The following is a 23,131-nucleotide window of genomic DNA, read 5'->3' on the forward strand; positions in this document are numbered from 1 at the left end:
TTTCTTAAAACCTCTCTGAATTGATTTGGTTGGCTGAAATTTCAGATTCAGGAGTAACGACTTTCTGAAGGTTGTCCTTCCCCTTCACCTTTGTACTTATTGTTGTATCATGTAATTTAAATTGAAACAAAAAAAGTCAGAAAAAAAATTGAGTGGGCACCTATTTATTCTTAATAGGTAGGAAGAAATATGTTTATTTCAGTATAAAAAAAAATCATAAAAATTATATTTTAATATGAAAAATTGAAAAATTATTTCACACGATGAAATTCGAGTAAGTATGCAAATTTTCAAAATGATACATAATCTAGGAAATTTCAGTACCTATAGGTATTTTTTGAAAATGGCTGGCTAGTCTCTTTCTCGTGTCCTGTCTGAACTACCGTTCCAAGGTAACTCGCGGTGTCAAACTAAAACAGAAACAAAAAAAATACTGTGATAGAAAAAAAAACGAGAATTTTTTTCAATTTTATTTTGAAAAAATCATACGAAAGTTACATTTTGAGAATACATAAGATTTAAAAAAATATTCCAATATGGCAAAATTTCTGAAAGTTCAGTAACCTAATATAAAAATTATACCTATGATTTTTAAAATAAAATTATCATTCGCTTCTCTCCTGTCCTGTTTGAATTACTAACGCGTCGTAATGCATACTACCAAACTAAAACAGATTTGCAAAAAAAAAATCTCTCCAAGCTCAAAATCACGAATACAAATCATTAATCTCCTATTTCATAATTCCAAGATAATTATCTAGCTCTACTCGTAGATTAATTATTATAAGCTAATTATCAAAACAGAAAAAAGTTTTACTTACAAAATCGGATATGGTTTCAAAAAATCTCGATATCCATGGATGTGATTCGTACGATTCGCTCAAATTGCTGAAATAATTATCGACATTGGCAGTAAAATCTATCCAATTTTGTAATGCGAACGATTCGACATCGGGTAAAAAAATCAAAAGCAAGATTACGTTAAACATAGTGAAAAAAACAATTGTACGATGCATTTTGCAGTTATGGGGAGAGTTTTATTTTTTATTGAATTTTCACGTATCTATATAACAATTAACGAAGCACTTGTGATGGTGACTAAATAAATATTTGAAATAATACTCGTTGTGTTGTGCTCTTGGTATAAAAATTATCACACTAGGATGAGATGAACAACCGGTTAATGAGATACACGCACTACGTAAGTACGTAAGTAACGGATTGGATTGGATCGGATCATGGATCAATGATGAATTCCTTAAAATAGCCCTCGTCTGTGACAATACCTGCATACTTATGACTATATGGTCATCAAGATGACCTACAGTATGGCCAATTGGCCATTTAGGCACCGTAATTTATCATTGATGTGATAATAATATTATTATTGTGATTAATGGGGAGATAGTCTTAGTAGTTCGAAAAATACCTACCAAGTTTTTTCCCTTTCTCCCTCTGGAGATCCTGATTTCATTCTTCATCATTGAGCCTTGAGGCAACACTGCTTTGATACATCTGGTTGGGATTTAATTTGATGCGGAATATTTTCTGCTGGGATTCCCCGGTGAAGTGTGCAGATGTTGTTCTTGTTGTGGTCATTTTTCTTGAAGTGTGTTTAGATATCTATTTGCGTTGGTATATGAGAGTGAGGTTGATAGATTGGGAAAGGGGAGATAGAATTAAGTTTTTTTCATTTTTTCCCTCTACTTTATGATATTTCTACTTTTTTTTTTAAAACTAATCAGTTGACTATTTTTTGGCATTTTCATAACTTTGACCACAATTTTATCGTTTCTATTGTCGTTTTTCTATAGTTTTGAAACATTTTGAAGCGATATTAATTTTTGTGTATTTTTCTAAAATATTTTTCATTTCTAAGTTAAGCTCGTACCTAATTATAAAATTTTTTTTCAATTTAATTTTTTCCAATTCCTGCGATAATATCAAAATTTTATCAAATTAAGATAGAAAGCTAAAATTTGGCTTAATTGGTGACGATTTTTATTTGAATTTCCAATTCTTCAAAAATACATACCTACTATAAAAATATGGATTTGAAAGTTTTGAAAAATTGTACATCGAAAGGATCACAAAATATTGAATTTTATTCACTTAAGCCCTTTTTATGGGACATTAAAAAAAAATCACAATCTACAAACCCGCTGGAGGCTCCAGAACGCTTTGAATCTACCAAAAATCAATTCAGAATGTTGAAAATAGGAATTGTAGTTTTTCTACCTTCGTTTAATGTGTGAGTTGTAGTTCTGATTTGTTCGCAAAAAATATCCACTTTTGAACCAGAATTTAATTTAAAATTCGTCAAAAATCAAAAAATGAAACTCACCAAAAAAAATGTTGCCTAGTGAAATATTTTGGAGTATTTTTTCGATGAAACTTATGTCAACGAACAATTTTATAACAAACAGAGCTGGATCCTTTCAAGAGGATGTGATTGTAAAAAATTAATTTTATGCTGAAATAAATTATTATTTTTATTTAAATAAATAAGTTACAAATTTCCATAAACTAACTATGTATTATACCTGCACTTGTTTCATAATACTAAACCACGAGTCAGGATCGTCGAGAGGGGGGCAAAAGGGACCGTATTCCCCGAGAAAGAAGGGTATGTGATGAAAGAAAACCCTATTTTTTTGCTTCTCAAGTCCTCGCTTCGCTCGAGCTTGTTTTTATTTATTTTTCAAAATTGAAATTTCTAAAAAACATCGTTTTTAGGACTCTCGAAGTCAAATTTTCAAAAACTTTCGTCCTTGCTTCGCTTGGGCCAATGGTTTTCTTATTTTAAAATGAAAAAATTCAGATTTGGGCCCCCAAAAATCCAAAACATAAAATGAACATTTTTATGTCATATGAATAATGATATCACTTGGCAAAATTGGTATTTTCTCCCTGTAACAGATGGCAAATTTTCAATTGAATCTCCCTCCTCCTCTCTCTCTCAAAAACTTCTGTTTCGTCCCTACAAATGGGGCCAAATTATATTTACTCAGAGCTCGCATTATAGCTCTCGACGATCCTGCTTAGAGTAGGTAATTATAGTTAATTATTTTTTAAAACTCATCAAAATCCTGAAGATTTGGCGAGCTGATTTTTTTCCGGCAGGATCATTTGTTCGACCACAAAAATACCATAAAACTGAAAAAAAAGTATCACAGCAGATATTTCATTTTAACTGGCACAACATTGAAAAAAAGTATTTCTGAATTTATCATATCTAAGCACATAAATTCTTACTTATCGATGGAAAAATATATGTATAAAACCAACTGTAACTTACCCCATTGGATATTCCTTGGAATACTTGAGGAATTATTGGAATCGATTGGGTTATTTGACTTAATCCATGAAAGTAAACTGCACCGGCTGCTGGAATGCCTTTTATAAACTCCACGAACCGATTTTCACCCCGAGTCGTGGGTGAAGTAGGCAATGCTAGGATTACACAAGGGATCGATAAAAAAATAAACAATAGTCGCATTTTTCGAATTTTGTCACCTGAACTCTAATTCGTTTCACTGATCAACGAACGATTAAAAGTAATATGTATTATGCCGATATATTTCACTTGTCCTAATACGTAGATAGAATGTGTATAGGTTTAGGTACGCGAAGAAGATGATGTGTAAAAAATCACAATAAATCCGGTCATAGGAAGCATGAATGAGGTGAGATTGGTGAAATTATTTCTCATAGTCAGTGTGGCAACATCCTTGGTCAGATCAGATCTCTTCTTCACGTACTTACTTGGTCAATTTTCAATTTTGAGTCTGACTTGATCATTGAAATGGGCTCTATTATCTCTCGTAAAATCACAATTTTTCCAATATAATTTTCACCCTTTTTATTTCGTTCCAATACTGACGACATTGCAAATTGTTTTCTCCTTTGAGGTCACACTGATTTGGCGCGAAATATTCGCAACCGGTTGTTCCGTTAATAAAAGATGTCTCGTGTCGTTATACAATTTTTGCGAATTTTTTTCTATAGGATATACTTACCTATCTACTCGTCAAAATTAGGTACGGATTTCAAGTTGGACAGGGTGTTCGCGAACGTGTTCAATGTTCCCAGATAACTAGAGCAATCATATTAGGTCCCTATCAACTCATATAAATTTTCAAATTTTCATTTCGGTCTTGAAGAATCATTGGTGAGCTGTGAGCATTTTTTTAATTCACATTTTTATTCAAAAAATTAATATTTCCATTTGAAAAAATCCACACCCTACGATTATTTGTCCATTAATTCGTATAAAATTAATATAAAAATCGTTATCAAATACTCTAAAATAAATTGAATCCCGAATCCACGTAAGTATTCGTTTTAGTAATGTTGATTAAACTACTGTACAAGATGTGAGTGCTTTGTGCAATTCAACCGTCAACAATCTTATTGACGTGCTTGTGGCCCAACTCCATAATTAACAACAGCTAACCACTGAAAAATGAAAAAAAAAATCAATTTAAAAAAAATACCATCAAGATGCCCTTCCTCATTCTCGAATTTATGAAAAAAATTGTATAAAAGGCAATTCGTTAAGTAAATTATTTATAGAGGAAAAAATTAGATTACTTACAAAATACGCTATATTGTAAAAAAATTTCGATACTGGTGGATTGATGTATTCAAATTGTTGTCCAATAAATGAATTAAAATAATAAGCATATGCTGCGAATTCTCTGATCCAAAATAACACAGGATTTGTCGGTTCAGCCGAAACCTCAACCAATAAAAAGCTCGAGAACAAGATCGCAGCAACGAAAACGAATGAAAAAACAATAAATCGCGACATCGTGTACTTTTTTTAAAACTTTCTTCACCAGCTCAAAGAATAGTTGTGCTTTTAAATTACCTCAAACCAAAGTCTTTATATGCGGAATTTCTTGCAACCGTGAAAGAAGAAAAAGGTATCTAATGGTATTAGTCATTTTTGAACGATTGATAAATTTGACACCTAAATGCGTTTTAAAATTTACACAAAAGCTTTTGAAACGGAATAAATGCCTTTATTCTCGCAATATGACACATTGTTTGATAACAAAAATATTTTAAAGAGTCGCAGAACCGACGAGATAAGTAATTGGAGGTGAATGGCTTAATAGCTTACTCCTTCTTCCTCACCAAAAACAGCTGATTGTGTCGAGTCCAAATAGATTCAGGTGTCTCAAAATGCTGAGAATTGGTTGTCTGATTGGTCTAAGATGTTCTAGACTGGTCGAGGTGGCGCATTAGCTCCATAATTGGCCACGTGCAACCACTAAACAAATGAAATATACGATTTTATTGTAAAAGTGACATAATTGAAGCTATTTTTCAAAATCAAATTAGGTAAAGGAAATAAATAGAAAGAGCACTGTGAAAATGAATATTTTCTCGATTAAAGAATTTTTTAAAATACTCACGAAATCTTGCAACTCGAAGAAAAATCTGGCAATCGACGTATACCTGGTCTCGAACACAAACCCACAAAATCCAGTAACATAATACGAATAAGCTGCGAATTCTCTAAGTATATAAACCATAAAATTTTGCTCTTTGCCGCAAACGTGAGGCAAAATGCTCACTGATAAAACCACAACAAAGACAAGAAAAATAACGATGCATGTCAATAACATAATCAACTTTTTCTTATATTGCTAGATCACTTTGCTTGAAATGTTCGAGTATTTTATTGCGACTTTACGTCACTCGCGACGAACCAACTTTTCATAAATGATAATGGGTTTAAAAAAGATAAATATATTGGTCATATTTTTCGAAGAAACGATAGGTAAATTTAATACCTGCAATGTATGTGGAAGGAAGTGGAGTAAAATGGAAGTAAAATGTTTTTTGAAGGTGATAAATAAAAGTTGTCGTCGATATTCGGACGCGTTAGAAGTTTCTGTATGGGTAATGTTTCACCTTGGGATGGAAAAGAATCGTTTTGAAAATTGAAAGGAATTAGATTAGAAAAGAAATTATAATTTTCCGAAATATGTTCAAATATTGATTCTGAGCTAAAAATGAGGCCGGATTTGAATTCAGCGACCTCGAAAACCTAACAATCGATATGCAACATGATATGTTATCAGTAATTCAGAATTATCCTCACCCCTACCCCCACCACTTTCCCCGAAATACATTCAAATATTAATTTTGGGTTAAAAATTATGCCGGATCGAATTCAAAGACCTCGAAAACCTAATAATCGATATGCTACATGATATGTTATCACTTTATCAGTGATTCAGAATTATTTCTAGTGTTGCGCGATTATTAATCGATTAATCGAAATGGACGATTAATCGGCAAAAATAATCGATGATAATCGATTATCCGATTATTTGAAAAATCGTCAGATTAATCGATTATTTCAGAAATAATCGATTAATCGGATTTTTCTTATTTTTACGAGTTTTTCTGCAAAATTTTACAATGATTCTCAATACTTTGGCACTTGTAAAAAAAAGTATATTGAAAAAAACGTAAAAATTGATTCATACTATGTATTTTGAGGTTAAAGTTTATGTTTTTCTAGAATACTTTGAAAAAATTCAAACTTTTTTTATGATTTTCTCACAATTGACAATTTACAACAGCTTTTTTTCATAAATACCCATGGAAATTTATCATTTTTAAGAGACCAGACATTTCCTTCATAAATTTCCAGAAACTTTTCGTGGAAAATTTTCCTTTATCTCTACTCTGCGCTACTTAAAAAATTAATCGATTAATCGATTAATAATCGATTATTTTTGTAAATTTTTGTCGATTAATCGATTGGACAAATAATCGTAATCGAAATCATCGATTTTCAAAATAATCGATTATTCCCAACACTAATTATTTCCACCCCTACCCCCACCACTTTCCCTGGAAATATATTAAAACATTGATTTTGGGCTATAAATAAGACCTGGTTTGAATTCAGCGACCTCAAAAACTTGATAATCGATATGCAACACGATATGTTATCAGACATTCAGAATTATCCTCTCCCCCACCCCCACCCATTTCCTTTTTTTTCTGTTCGATTGCCAATGAAGGTGTCTAACTTCAAAAAGATGAGAAAAAGTTTTGTTTACTCGAAGGAAGGTGGTTTGAGAATGGGTTTTCATCTGTGATATTATTGGAGTTGTTGTGATTCGTTTTGTGCGTTGGGGGAGGGGGTGGAGGGGGGGTTTGCGTATGTTTGGAACCATATCTTCATGTATATCGATTGTATGGTTTTCGAGAGCGCTGAATTTGAATCTGGGGTTAATTTAGTGATCGGATGCGTTCTCAGGCTTTTTTCTCCAAGTATCTCATCATAATTGTCATCATGTTCATGTAGATACATCGATTTAACAGTTTTAGAGGGTGCTGAATACGAATTTGAAGGTATTTTTCATGCTGGATGTGTTTTCATGTGGTAATGTCTTGATAAGAAATTTTTTTATGATTTTCAATTTTCAGGATTATTTCGAAAAAAATGTCCTATAGAAAATTAAGAGTTTGTGATGAAAATGAATATTATATTTTTTCAATATTTAATCAAAACAAAGTAATCACTCATTGGAGTTTCAGATGTTACCCTATTTGATATCAGCGTTCCTTTTCACTGAGGTAATCCATATGTTGCGATTCTTCGAGCCTAATGAAATGAATGGAAAATAGAATTAAGTAGCACAAGATGAAAAAAAATCTATTCTGTAATGATGACTTCAGCTAAAATGGTTTAATTAGTTAGGTATAACATTTTTTCGATTTTCGGTAGTATACTTACTATCTCAGCATATGCGTAAAAGTATTTCGAAAGAGGTGGATTGGAATGTTCGTAATATTGTCCGATAAACGATAGACCATAATAAGAGTATACAAAAAATTGCCTGAATACGAACACGAAAGGATTTTCATAACGTTCCGAATCTGCCACTGGTAAAAGATGTGCGAATAAAACAGTACCTAAAGGGGCTAGTAAGAAAAAAGAGAAACGTTTCATTTGATTACAGTTGGCAAAAATTTTGGCTCACGAGAAGGTTCGCGAAGAAATATGAAGAATTTTTGTTGGTTAACGTTTTTTAAATGGTTGATGAGGGTGACATAAATTTATGATATCTTCTAGAGTCAAACTATATCGACGATAATAATGCCTTCAAAAGTTGAAGTGACGTGTAAAACATCCGGAAATTTATCGACTTCTGATGTCGAGAAAAGATTATTGATGTTGGAATGAAAAGTTGGAGAAATTACTGTAGAGCTGAATCGGCTGATGAAAGAAAAGTCTGTTCACAATAAAATTGAAAGCTGCTATTGAATAATTTATTTTTAAATCTCAATTTGACAGAATTAATTTAATTTTAGTTAACTTTAAATAAATGTACTTATTATAGAAACTAAACAAATATTAATTTTCAAATGAAAAAAAAAATTGTACGTAAGTGGGCTTAATTAAGTATAAGTTTTCCTATTTGGTTCATTTCTGGTGATTTTTCTGATTGATTACGAGTTCACGAATTTCAACCACTGAAAAGAAAGAAATTATTCAAGATGTGAATGTGACAGTACATATAAAAAATATATCCATATTATTCGAACAATTACACTAGTCTACTTGTTGTACTTACAAAGGCTTGCCTTGCAAAGAAATAATTCGCGATGGCTGGAATCTTTCCCTCAAATTGTTGTCCTAAGAATCCGTTGTAGTAATACAAGTAAACACCTATTTGTTTAGCAATAGGACCAGGTTTATACTTGAAAGGTTTTTTTTTCGCGGAAACTTCGGCTACAAAGGTCGCACATAAGATTACACCAATGAGAAATAAAATTTGCGTCTGTCGTGACATTTTGGCACCTTTTGTTCTTTTTTTTCGAAAACTTGAAAAAAATACACGTTTATGTCTCGACGAATCGACTTTTTCTGTGGCAATCGTTCTAAGTACTTGAACGTTAGGTATTCTTTTTTTTGAGCAATAAATTCGGTTTTCAGTCGAACTCGAGACACCAATCAATATTAATGGTGCAAAATTGATAAACTAATCTCTTTTTCAGATATGATATGTGCATGTTTTAGGAAAACTATGTAGGTAAGGTAGCTAGGTAGCTATGTAAAGGAAGTTACTTACGTTGTTTAAGTAACCGATTAGATAATAGAATGGCGAAAAGTATTTCGTTTCTGAGAATAACCGAAGTAGGTATCATATTCTACGAAATTTGTTTTTTTCCTTGTATTTTTGGTTTTTGAGCCAAAGAAATCAATACCTACGATTTCGCAATGTTGAGAAATCACTGAAAAAAAAAACAATTTTCAACTTTTGTGAGGAATTTTATACGCCCTTTTCATTTCTAACCAGTAAAATACATAATTATATTGAAATGAAATGACTTTTCCGATATTTGTGGCAATAAACTTCGAACATTCCCCCCCCCCCAATTTTCTACCATTTTCAATCTCTAACTTTCCCTTCTCCCTGCTTATTTGGTCGTGCTTCGAGGATTTTTTTGTGTTTTGAACTTGAGTTAATCCTGATTTATCAGTACAAATTTGATTCCTCGATATAATACAGGGTGTCTAACAGTCCTGCATATCATGCTTTTTGTACTTTTGACCTGATTTTTTGTCAAAATTGCCAAGAAAGTCTTGCTTTTTTGTCGAAACGTCTAAAAAATTATTGATTTTAGCCTCATCGGTGAAGAAACCTTGTTTTTTCAAATTTTCATAAAAAGTTACATTTTTCAACAAAAATGCCAAAAAAATTATTTTTTTTACATAAATGGTTCAAAAGTTTTAAAAATTGTAAAAAAGTCACATTTTTGGCCAAAATTGTCTGAAAGTTTCATTTTTTTGACAGAACTGTCAAACAGTCTTGAATTTTGTCAAGATTGCTGAAAAAATTGCTGTTTTTTTACGAAAACGTTCTAAAGTATTGAATTTTGACTCAGCCGTGTGAAAAGTCCTGATTTGTTTCCAAAATTCCTAAATAAAAATTCTAATTTTTGTCAACAAAAAAATTTTTCTGCAAAAATCCTGGTTTTTTGCATGATTTGCCTAAATAGGTAGAGGTACCTACTGCCAAAATTGCCAAAAAGTATTAATTTTTACCAACTTTGAGTAAAATTTCTAAAGGTAAATCGCCAATAGCCGCCACATATTCAGACGATTTTCACTTATTTTGCCTGCAGTTTTCTACCTGATGAATATTTTTGAATGGGGATGATATCAACTAGAAGTTCCTGTCTTGTGTAACATGTGGAGCTGTTTGTTTTCATTAAAATGTGAATTTTTGCATTTAAAAAAAAAATTACAAAATATTGCTTTTTTACCCAATTTCCGCCACCCCAAAATTTCAATTTTCCAATTACCACCACCCCAATTTCCGCCACCTATATAAATTTTGAACTGAGTCGTCGTCGTAGTCGCGCTCCTTTACAGGAGATAGCGTATACTTCCATCTATATCAGCCGGTTTCTAGCGTATCTGATAGTTTCTTTCAGGGTCTTACAGGGAGAGTTGGCCGGTGAGTTTGTTGTTAACATCTCCGATCGTTTCCTCCCTCTTGTAGTTCTTCCTTGAATTTTCCCCTGTACCGCTAGCATGAAAATACCGTTTTCTCGTATTTTATGAGCTAGATACTTTAGCTTTCTGTTCTTTATATCTTCTACTACGACTTTCCGCTCCTCTCCTATTCTTGCTAATACTTCCTGGTTGGTGATGAAGTCCTTCCATGAGATCCGTAGTAGCCTTCGATAGCACCACATCTCAAAAGCAGATACTTTCTTCTCGCATTCTGCACTCATGGTCCATGTTTCACAGGAATACTTCAGAACGGTCCATACGTAGCATCGCATAATTCTCTTTCTCAGAGCTAGACTCATCGTTCGATTTCCCAGCACATTGGCTAGGTTGTTAAAGGCGCTTTTTGCCATTCCAATCCGTGATTTAATTTCTTTATGATCTCTACCATCATTATTTATCAGTGCTCCAAGGTATCTGAACTGATTTACATTTTCAATTTCTTGAGTTCCGATGTTGATTTTGACCTCCTTGAAGTCTCCTTTTGTAAATCTCATCACCTTGGTCTTGCCTGCATTTATCTTCATTCCATATTTTAATCCAGCACTGTTGATTTGGTTGATCATTTTCTGCATCTGCGCTTCTGTTTCAGCAAGGATCACTTTGTCGTCTGCGTAGCTTATTTCATTTATTCTCTTGCCGTTGATCTTGAATCCCATTTGTTTGATTCGCGCTTCTCTCATTATTTCTTCTGCGTACACGTTGAACAGCCTAGGTGAGAGGGGGCATCCTTGTCTCACGCCTCTCTTTATACCACATCTATTCTCCGAGTACTCAGTTCCAAACTTGATATTTGCGCTCTGCTCCCAGTACAAGTTCTTGATTATCCGCAGGTCTTTGTCATCGATATTGTATTTCTTCAGGATCTCCAGCATCCTCTCATGGTTGACACGATCAAATGCTTTTTCATAGTCGACGAAGCAAGCAATAATTTCCCTGTTTGCATTCAGTGCTCTTTGGATGATCACTTTCAGCAGGGCAATTGCATCTCTCGTCCCTTTTTTTGCTACAAAGCCATATTGTGTTTCGCTTAGATTTTCGTCTATCTTCTTTTCAATTCTGGCATTTATGATGGATAGTAGTAGCTTTAGAGCATGGCTCATTAATGCGATGGTTCTATATTCAGAGCATTTTTGCGAGTTATTTTTCTTCGGTATTGGTACAAAATTTACTGCTTTGAAGTCCTTAGGCAGTGTACCTTCATCGTATATCTCATTTATCATCTTCAGCAGTTCTTTTTCGTACTCAGGTGTTAGATGTTTAATCAAGTCTACTGGTATGAGATCTTCCCCCACTGCTTTGTGGTTTCTGGCTCTCTTCACCGCATTTCTCAGCTCCCACATTTCGATTCGTGGTGCCTCCTCTGTGGATGAAACTTCCATTTGAGCCGGACGTGTGTCATCTCCATACAGTTCCTGTATGTAGCTGATCCAGACCTCTTCTGTTTCTTGATTGTTAACACAATACTTTCCGTCTTTTCTTCGCATGTATGCTATTCCACTTCTCCTTTTCTTATGGGCAGCCATCATCTGCTTCACTTTGGTATGCATTTCTCTAGAGTTGTGTCTTTTCTCCAGTTCTTCTACTTCTCGACACTTCTCCTCATACCATTCATTTTTGGCCATTCTGCACATTCCCATGATCTTGTGATTTAGTTCTGTGTATTCACTACTTGGTCTGTTTGCATTCCTTCGTTCTTCCATCAGATCCAGTATCTCTTGAGTTATCCATGGTTTGTGTTTTCTTTTATCTTTGAGTGGAATAGACTTTTCTGCTGCTTTTTTAACCTTTCGCTTCCATTCTTGCCACTTCTCTTCAATACCTTGTTCTTCTTCCAACTTGTCTTCCTTTTGTTTTTCCAGTTCTTCTTGGAATTTCTTCTGCACATGCTTTGATTTGATCTTTGCAATGTCAAGTTGTTGGTATTGTTCTTTGCTCTTCTTCTGGCTCTTCATGACTATCTGGCATTTTGCAGCCAGTAGCTTATGGTCAGTGTTGCAGTCAGCACCAGGATATGTATGACAGTTCTTCACCATGTTCTTGAATCTTCTTTTTACAAGAATGTAGTCTATCTGGTTTCTGGCTCGATCTCCAGGACTGACCCATGTGTATAATCTTCTTGCATGTTGTTTGAACCAGGTATTGCATATTATTAGATCGTGTCTTTCTGCGAGCTCTACGAGCATTTCTCCTCTTTCATTCTGCTCTCCAAGTGCGTGCTTCCCTGCCACTTGGCTACCATGATCATTCCCGACTTTGGCATTGAAGTCTCCCATCAAAAACACAACATCATTGTTTTTTGAGCAATTCATTACTTCTTCTAGGTCATTGTAGAAGTTATTGATTTCTGCTGTACTGCTTTCTGCTGTTGGCGCATAAACTTGGATTATCACGATTGGTTTTGGCTTGACCTCCAATTTCACAAATATTATCCTCTCTGATTTTGGAATTATGGCACTGATTTTATCGCTGATTCTGGTATGTATTAATATACCCACACCTAGTTCGTGTGTGTCTTTTCCAGCGTAGATCATTTCGTAATCCTTATCTACCCGGTTTCTGCCATTTCCAGTCCATCGGGTCTCGCTTATTCCTAATACGTCGATTTTTAATCTCCTGGCTTCCTTGATTACATTGGCAAGTTGTCCAATTTTATACAAGGTTCGTACGTTCCAGGTTGCGATGTTGATGTTGTTCCACCTTGTTTTAACTCCGCGTATTCTTAGCACCCTATCCGGCTGCCTTGGCGGATGAGGATCAGCCTGACGGAGACTTAGGGCCATTGCTGAATTGATGTCCATATAATTCTAGGGAGATATAATGGTGTTGGTTTCCCGTTGCCTTCCACCATGGTTTTCTGTTGGGGTTTGCTCCCTTAGCTGAATGTGCCAGTTTTTAGGCGCTGGTATTCGCCTTCTCACTCTGAAGCCCTTGAGCTTCCCTGGGGCTGGAACAAGTGAGTTGTTGGTGTTCTGCAGCTGTTATGCATTCTTGTTTGTAATCCGGTATTTATGTAGAGGTTTGGCCTTCAGCTTGCCACTCCTCCCCGTCGTTCCACCAACTGGAGAATTCTGCTTTGGCCATGTTTATCGATTCCGAGTCCATCGAACAGCAACATGTTACCACCCCGCACGACGTGGACGCGCAGAATACCCCTGGTGTTGTCTTCGCCTTCTCATCTGTCCTCGGGGACTGGCTCCTCTTGATGATCCGAGCTACTACCTAGAGACTACCTCTAGCGACAACAACCTATGCCCTCGCGAGGCTGAACTGAGTAAAAATCGATTATTTAAACACTGGAAATTAAAAAAAAATTGTTTTCAAGCAATTGTGCCACGTTGCCATGAGTCAATTGTTAAAAAAATGAGACTTTGGCTTTAAAATACTATAATAGTAATTTTAAAAATCACATTTCAGTTCAAAAATAGTACCAAAATTGAATAATGAGACAGGGGGTGTCACCTGGAGGATGGAGGGTGCAATTGCTCTTTTTAAGTGGGAGAAATTGTGGAATATGATACTTACATAAAATCTGGATCTTTTTTGCTTTCTGATCCAATTTTTTCAAAAAAAAAAAACCACCCCTGATCGTTCAAACAGTTCTTTTTCATGTCTTTATTTTCATAAAATACATTATAATTACATGAAACGAAGAATTCTTATAAAATAGATATTAAATTATGACCTTTTTGTACCTAAAAATCTTGCTTGGCCTCTCCCTCGAAAAAATTCTACTTACACTACCAAAAGTTTACAAAAATGAACAATTTTATAAAAGAGATGAGCAGCGATCAAGTATAGGTCACAAGAAGTTCAAAAAAATGCAAGTATTGCTTGTGAAGAATGTTTTTGAATTAAATTAGAGAGGGTGGCGGCTATTGGAAAAGTTGTATCTTTTGCTTTCCTCTAGCCGCCATCGGAATATTTTTGGCATATTGGACACAATGAAGTGATCAAGCAGTTGAAAATGAAACAAAGCGCACTATCAGCTATCCTCTCATACATTTGGAGTTACAAACAAACACAAATAAGTTGGTTCTACAAAGACATTAATATTTTTACTTTTCATTGCATTTTCCTTACTTATTCAACTTCAAAAATTTTTAAATGTTTGCGGTGGCAAATTTTCAAAAACCAGTAAAATCATACAAGTGGGGAATATAGAAAAATCATGCGAGAGGACAATGAAGGGGTATGGTTGAAAGTTTCTATTAGCGCAATCAGTGTTACCAAATAGCTAAACAAAAAATTTTTATCCGTGTTTTTCTGACAAAAGTGGCGGCTATTGGGCAGTTTACCTTACTTTTTTGCCAAACCATCCAAAAAGAATTGATTTTGTCTTAGCTGTCTGTAAAGTTCTACTTTTTCCAAAATTACTTATATCGCAAATTGGACGCCAAAATAATAGTGTTTTAGATGAGAGCCCACATTTAGTTACGTGTGAAGAAAATTATCGTTGGTAAAATGAAATTTACCTAACTAACAAAAAATATGGTAAAATATTGAAAGTTTTTGCCCAATTTGAAGAAAATATGAGTTCGACTTCGAGAGCTTGCTTCGTATTTGAGCTCGAGCTGATCCTGATTTACAAATTTCATTCCTCGATTTATGTTTAGTTGATTTGAGTGTTCAGTTTCTTAAAATGTAATCAATTATACCTTCGATATTTTCAATGATCGGTATGAATTTATTTTACGATGATTACATAGATGATTCAATTTCAATGAATTCGGAATTTTGGATTTTCGTTTATTTGGGGTACATTGCCCTCAGTTTAAGTGAAATAAATTTTTACATCAAAAATAATTATTAATTATACTTAACATCATTCTTAAAAAATATATAGTAGACAATCTATACTAGTAAATAATTAATACTACATCATTATTGTCCACAAATATATTAGTAGACAATCTACTAGTAAATAATTAATACTACATCATTAGGCCTATTGTCCGCCATTCGGAAGGGTGCCCACAGCTAATTTTCTCAGCTAAAATTTCAAAAAATTTTCAATTAGCAAACATATTTCAATAAAGACGGTACAAATTTTTCAAAATGATATTAAAGTACTTATATGTACGTAACGTGATGAATGATGCATAAAATAATGAAAATATGTACTCACTATTTCAGAAATGCCGTAGAGAAACGCCGAAAATTGAGGAAAACCCTGAGTTTGTTGTCCTAAAAGTGAGAAAAAAAACGAGGCGTTTGCTAAAATAAAGCCAAGTACGAATAAGAACGGATTAGTTTGAATTTGTGCATCAACTGGTGGCAAAAAATGTATAAAAAGAATCACGGCGATTGGCACAGTCAGAAAAAATGTTGAACGCAGCATTTTGATACTTTTTACTTCGTATAGGGTGACAATGAAATACACGGGGAAAAATTTTTTCCAATATTTTTTTTACAGCACACCTGAAAAATGTGCTATGAGGTGTCAAAAAATGATCCCCAAAGTTTCATCCCTCTAAGTTGATTTTAACCCGTGCCTCAAGGGCCCCAAAGTTTTGAACGTGACGTCCGAGCGCGACCTTACGAGTTCCACCGCGACGCGTGGTGGAGAATTTGTTGAATGCGCGCGACATGTACGAAGTGCAAAGAAGTAACGATATACTGTATTTTTTGATCAATTTTTTTTTTTTAGTCACAAGTTAACTTGAAAACAATTTATAAATTATATTTTCTATGAAAAAACACGATTTTTTCATTTTATTCCGCTATGGAAAAAATTGAGCTTTCAACACACTTCTGTTTACGCTTCTGTACGTTTCTCTACACCTTCTTCAGCGCCTGCATAAAATTCAAAACGTTACAAGAATAAAGTTCATTTATTACACTGATTCAATATTATTTCACTCACTATCATGTTCAATTACCATCAATCACCTTATGAAAATCTGGTTTTCATTAATAAAGTCATGTTCATTCAATGGAAGTAGTTCTTACCAAGGATATGAGGTAAATGATGGCCATTGGACATGGATAGTGAGTGAAAAAATATTGAATAAGTATAATTAGTGAAATTTATACCCTTTTAAACTTTTGAATTTTTTGCCGGTGGTGAGGAAGTACAGAGAAACGAACAAAACGAAAACAGAAGTGCGTTGAACGTTCAATTTTTTTCCATAGTGGAATGAAATAGAAAAATCGTGTTTTTTCATAGAAAATATAATTAACAAATTGTTTTTAAGTCAACTTGCGGCTGAGAAAAAAAAATCGATCAAAAAATACAGTACATCATTACTACATTGCACTTCATACATGTAGCGCGCATTCAACAAATTCTCCACCACGCGTCGCGGTGGAACTCGTAAGGTCGCGCTCGGACGTCACGTTCAAAACTTTGGGGCCCTTGAGGCACGGGTTAAAATCAACTTAGAGGGATGAAACTTTGGGGATCATTTTTTGACACCTCATAGCACATTTTTTAGGTGTGCTGTATTCAAAAATCCGAAATTTTAATTTCATTGTCACCCTGACGTATAGGTATTTGGAAATATTCCACAATCGAGTTATCGAACAAAAACTTGGCCAAGGTATAGGAAAATGATAAAAAAAAGTCTTGTTTTAAAAAAATGTAGATAGTGAGTTTAACAGGAAAACCGAAAACTATAAAGATAAAATGACGTCTAAAAAAAAGTACCCGTTCAAGTGAGTATCAATTATTCAAATGGTTTTAACCTAGGTATTAAATTTGAAGAAATCTCAACAGCAGTGTTTGTTCTTTCTAAAAAAAAAGTATATAAGTATTCATGTGTTTATCTAAGCCCAAAATAAATGTTGGATTTGAATTCAGCGACCTCAAAACCCATGGAATCGATACCCATAACGATATGTTTACGTGTAATTTGAATTACCCCCTCCCCCTCCCCACATCGCAACCTTCTCCTTCACATAAATTGATGCATCGCATCGGATGAATTGGAATTGATATTTGTTTTGTTGATTTAAACACGAATTTTCCAATGAATTCTTTGTGCCAGATCACTGTTGAATTTATTTTTGAAGTTGTTCGTAATCATAAGAGGAGGGGATTTTGGTTCTTCAGCTGCCCCCTTCTGAATGTTCTGCGCTAGAAACACTTGGCAGATAATTTTTTTGGGTATTTTTCTCACATTGGTGGCCATTAGGTTCCATAGTTGACAAAGTTGGTGGATTTTTAGTATTTTCTTCCGGTGTTCGTGTTTGTATAATTTTTGGGGTGAAAAATCAGGGGGGGGGTTGCAGCTTGGGGTAGGAATGATATCATAAGATTGAAAATGTACCGTCATGCATATCGAATTCATGGTTTTCAAGGGTGCTGGTCACGATTCCAAGGGTATTTTTCGATTTGAGGTGGCTGGAAGGTCATATCAGAGTCTCAGACATTGTCTCAAGTCATTTGATCGCGGTATTTAATTCGCAATCGTAAGATCACTCCAAATACCTACATTCTGCGTGCATTACTTCGTGATTATTCGCGTTGATAATATTTAATAATACATAGATACGATGGTAATGGACCAGTTCGTTGCTGCTAATGGTTGCTCGATATAGATTCATAATCGGTTCATGCAGTAGATACCTATACGAAGAGCTTGCAGAATAAATATATGGTACATCCGTTGAGTTAATTATAGTCTTGGGGAAGTGCACTTTGGGTATCACTTGCTAATTAATTGAATGAACGTAACTGATCATAAGCACGTCAGCGTATTACTTCATTCATCGAAGCCAGAGCATAGTTGAGAGATTGGTTGACGTTGAGAGCTTGTAAGTCTTCCCACGGTTGATTTTCGTGTATGCATCGCGTAGTCGGAGTCGGAGGACGAAAGCGTAAATTAATATCATGTACAATATGCTCCAGAGCAGAGCACAGATTACTCGCATTCGCAAAATGTAATCGCTGCCAAACAATACCTCGTTGTGTACGTACTTATTGCACGATGTACATAGAAGACTACGAACTAAACTAAAATTTTGTTTCGTCGAGAAGGCGGTAGCCATTTGCATGACTTAGCTGACCTGGTTATACTTACAAGAAGTGCAGAATGACCGATCTATTAATTATAATTATGTACTGTATAACTAGTCCAAGGTCGTAATGAGCAGATTAACTAAACTTGTATTTCGTTTTTGATTTGTTTGCGCAGTTAAACGCACTGTAGATATCAAAAACCGTCCCAGGATTCCGATTCCCGACGAAGACCCGTACAGCGTAGCCGGAAGTGGTACCGGATCATCGGGAAGCTCTTCCGGAACCAATGGTATTTCAAATGGAAACGGTAGCATGGTGGCTGCGACCAGAGAACAATTGCTCAACCAGCAACGTAGCAGAGATAAACCTCCCAAATTACCTCCACGAGATAACGGACCATACCCTCATGATATTCCAAAGGTAAGATTTTGCTGGATCAGTTTAAGAGGAGATTCCTGATACCTACTGGTAGTAGTATTGTTATTAATTGTGCGGTTGCTTTGATTGTGTTTGTGTAGCCTGACTATGACGATATTCAAGAAGAAGAAGAACACGAGAATAGATTAGTCATGGATGAACGTCGTATCCCAACCAATCGCGGATCCGGCCACAAATTGTCCTCGAAGGAGAAAAAATTCAGTAATATTAACGGTAAGTACGAGTAGTTTGCTTGCAGCTGCAGTTCTGCAAATTGAATCAGTGCCGTGAAAATTTTGAACAGACCATCCCCACGAAAACCTTCCGTCTTGAAATCATTATAAATTTACTAATAATTGTCAAATTACCAATAATTTACTAAAAATTTCCCATAATTACCAAAAAGTACCCGTAATTACCAAAAATTACCCGTAATTACCAAGAATTACCCGTAATTACCAAGAATTACCCGTAATTACCAAGAATTACCTAAAATTACATTATCAAAACATTACTTGCATTTTACCAATATCAAATAATTACCACTCATTTACTTAAGTACCTAAGTATGTACTAAAAATTACCAAAAGTCATCCCATCAGAAATTACCCGTAATTTTTCAAAAATTGCCTGTAATTTACCAAAAGATATTCGATCAAAAATAACTTGTAATTTACCAAAAATTGCTGCTCTTAACTTACCATTAAAATAGCCAAAAATTACCAAAAATCACGCTTTTAAAAAATCACTTTCAAGTTCCAATTTACCCTTAATTGTCCAGAAATTATCTACTTTTAATTTACGCAAAATTACACAATCAATTACCAAAAATTCATCTGTTAATAACGACTGGTAATTTACCAAAAATTTCTGATTTCTGACCAAAAATTATCTGTAATTTACCAACAATTACCATAATTTACCTGAAATTGTCTTTTAAAAAATTACTTACCAAAAACTGCCGCACCCAACTCACCATAAAATAACTGAAAATTACCCAAAATCGCATGTAATTCAAGTACTCTTGATTTCCCGAAAATTACTCTCAATTTACTTACCTTCTGACCTATCTAAAATGATTTGTAATTTATCCAGCATTACTCTTGATTCACCAGAAATTAACCCCTTCAAAAATTACCGGTAATTTTTCAGTAATTATATAATTACTGGTAATTTTTCGGTAATTATATAATTACTGGTAATTTTTTGGTAATTATACACAACTTGTCTGCAATTCACCAAAAATTACTCTTATTTACCAAAAATTACCAAATTACCCTAATTTACCAAAAATTATCATAAATTATCAAAATTTACAAAAATTACCAAAAACTACTGAATTATCCCAATTTACCAAAAATTACCAAAAATGACCAAAATTGGCAAAATTTACCAAGCTTACCAAATTTTCTCAATTTACTAAAAAATACTGAAAATTACCAAAAATTTCTGCAATTGTTGAAAACTACCGTTGTTTACCCTAATTTACCAAAAATTATCATGACTTATCAAAATATACAAAAATTACCAAAATTACCAAAAAATTACCAAAAAACTACCAAACTATCTCAATTTACCAAAAATTACCAAAATTGATCAAAAATGACCAAAATTGGCAAAATTTACCAAGATTACCTACTAATTTTTTTCAATTTACCAAAAATTACCCAAATTTACCAAAAATTTCTGCAATTGTTGAAAACTACCATTATTTACCAAAAGTTACCAAATTACCCTAATTTACCAAAAATTATCATGACTTATCAAAATTTACAAAAATTACCAAAATTACCAAAAAATTTCCAAAAAACTACTAAACTATCTCAATTTACCAAAAATGACCAAAATTGATCAAAAATGACCAAAATGACCAAAATTGGCAAAATTTACCAAGATTACTATAATTTTTTCAATTTACCAAAAATTACCCAAATTTACCAAAAATTTCTGTAATTGTTAAAAATTACCTTTATTTACCAAAAATTACTAAATTATTTCAATTCACCAAAAATTACCAAAATTGATCAAAAATGACCAAAATGGCAAAAATTTACCAAGATTACTAAATTATCTCAATTTACCAAAAATTACCCGTAATTTACCAAACATTACCCGTAATTTACCAAAAATTACCCGTATTTTACCAAAATTTATCTGTAATTAAGTCACTCCAATTTAATCAAAAATTACCCGCATTTCACTGAAATTATTGCATTTGCTAAAAAATTTCCAAGGTTTTGACGTAATTTGTAACGATTGCGATTGATTGGTTCACAGATGACCCTTATTATTGCGGAATGAGAGCCCGTGTACCGAACTTTGTCAAAACAAAAGTCAAGGAAAACAAAGGACCTCCTCCGGTCATCAACCGTTATTCGATGATTGGCACATCTATATCGAATGGACATCTGGCTTCTGCTCACGCACCCCATCATCATCCAGTCATGTGGCACGCCCGTAGTTACGATAGCGGTATGGGTAAGTATTATTCACACACACACACCCTTCCTCTCACCTTAACCCCACATTTGCTAATTTTGATGTTTATCGTTGCAGATTCGGAGTTCCTAGATTCGCCTTATAATCACATTTATGGAAGGTTACCAATCCCGACCAGAGGGTATATTCCTCCGACCCCTCGAACAATGTACATCGGAGATTGGGACTGAACTTTCGAAGCTTTCATTTGTACTATTATTCGAGCAACAACCTTTTTATTTTATTTTTTTTCAAATAGACGCGAACGACATTTTCCGAAGTTAATTTTATACTATGTATTGATTGCACTGCCTATTCTAAGCGTCTCGAAAATTACGTTATACATAGATACGTATTTTTTTCTATCGTTTATTTGCTCTTTTTGTCCATGTATGATGACGTAATTTTCTCTCTATCAAGAGGTATGTTGACCATCTAGGGCCTCTTGAATCATGTTCTTTTTTTTTCTATTATAATGCAGCTTCGCAATCATCGTACGAATAGCTTTTGATTTTTTTTGTAAATTATTTCTTTTTACGCGATGCAGTATTATTTTTACCTTTTTATCTGTCTCGTTTTTTTTTTTTTTCGTTATATTTAGTCAATTTTTTTTTATATTATTACTTTTTTTAAAAAAAAAAGTCGAACTGCGTATGAGCCTTTTTTTTAGCACCCTGTATGAGTGAAAGGTCGTAAATGTGTGGAATGAGATGGTTTCTGAAGAGTTTGTGATAAAGTGTGTTTTGGTCCTTCGGGTCGGGTGATTCGAAGCTGTCATTCAATTCGATGGGGTTGAGATAAGAGCGATGTAGAGTGGAATCAGGGTAAGAGCAATGATGTAAAAATGTGTCTTAACTGTTTTGCAGCAACAAAACATCGAGCTAACCGTCATTATCTTTGTGTTTAGGTTATTAATACGCATGTTTATATACCATTTTTTTTTCTTCTTCAGTATTGTAAATTTATTAATACGAGTTTTTTTTTCTCTTAAGTTTAATGTTATATTAAAAAAAAATTGAACCATTGTATTATAGGAAAATTTTAATGCAATAAATATTTTATCGTAGTTGTTAGAGTTCATTATTGTGTATTCGTAATTGTACATTTTGATACCCCACACAATTTTTAAGCTTATTCTGCAAATTGATTCTCATTTAAATACCTTGATGGCCTCAAAATCGTAATTAGCGATCTCAAATTAGCCTACATTTTTTAAAAATGTTACAATGACATTAAAATCGTGATCACCGGCCTCAAATTAGTGAGAACTCGTTGATTTTGAAAAATTTACATCATTAAATAATCACATTAAATGAATTTACGATGAAAAACGAAGAATACCCCTGCAAAAATCACAAAAGGCAACCATAATCACTCCTATATTGGCCATTTCATTCTAGAATCCAGTTCGGATTTTCAACGGACACGCAGCGCTACCTATCGGAATAAAATAGAAACTTCGTTCTGTTTTTAAAAATCAAGATTTAAAAAGTGATGAAATGAGAGCTAGATATGCGCGTGACGCCATCTTTCCGAATATTTCGGAACTACAGCAAACAGAACATCGAAAAACCGTTTCTATCCCACTTTCTCAACGTAGTTCCGAGATATTCCAAGAGGTAGCGCCACGCGCATATCCAGCCTTTGTTTCGTGATTTTATTACCCATGTTTTTCTAAACGCAGAACAAAGTTTCCGTTTTATTCCGATAGATGGCGC

The 23,131-nt window shown here is 34.0% G+C and overlaps 1 protein-coding gene and 2 long non-coding RNA genes across 5 annotated transcripts in view; 1 reads left to right on the forward strand and 2 right to left on the reverse strand.

The window, feature by feature from the left end:
* exp (expansion) overlaps positions 1-22,479 on the forward strand; it is a 297,616-nt gene extending 275,137 nt beyond the window's left edge. For all 3 annotated transcript variants that reach the window (XM_065351980.1, XM_065351981.1, XM_065351979.1), the window contains exons 7-10: positions 18,694-18,938; positions 19,037-19,169; positions 21,213-21,413; positions 21,492-22,479. In XM_065351980.1, coding sequence (XP_065208052.1) covers positions 18,694-18,938; positions 19,037-19,169; positions 21,213-21,413; positions 21,492-21,604 — 692 coding nt within the window. In that variant the 3' untranslated portion in view covers positions 21,605-22,479. The remainder of the gene's footprint in view (positions 1-18,693; positions 18,939-19,036; positions 19,170-21,212; positions 21,414-21,491) is intronic.
* On the reverse strand, positions 2,537-5,122 carry LOC135836910 (uncharacterized). The gene is made up of 3 exons (XR_010557099.1): positions 4,598-5,122; positions 3,299-4,458; positions 2,537-3,156 (listed from the first exon to the last, which is right to left on the reverse strand). It is a non-coding gene; the product is annotated as an uncharacterized LOC135836910 (long non-coding RNA).
* On the reverse strand, positions 8,283-9,165 carry LOC135833954 (uncharacterized). The gene is made up of 2 exons (XR_010556597.1): positions 8,610-9,165; positions 8,283-8,508 (listed from the first exon to the last, which is right to left on the reverse strand). It is a non-coding gene; the product is annotated as an uncharacterized LOC135833954 (long non-coding RNA).
* Positions 22,480-23,131: the final 652 nt, after the last annotated feature.

The sequence above is a fragment of the Planococcus citri genome, chromosome 2 (assembly GCF_950023065.1).
Source record: "Planococcus citri chromosome 2, ihPlaCitr1.1, whole genome shotgun sequence".
In the NCBI taxonomy this organism is placed as follows: Eukaryota; Metazoa; Arthropoda; class Insecta; order Hemiptera; family Pseudococcidae; genus Planococcus; species Planococcus citri.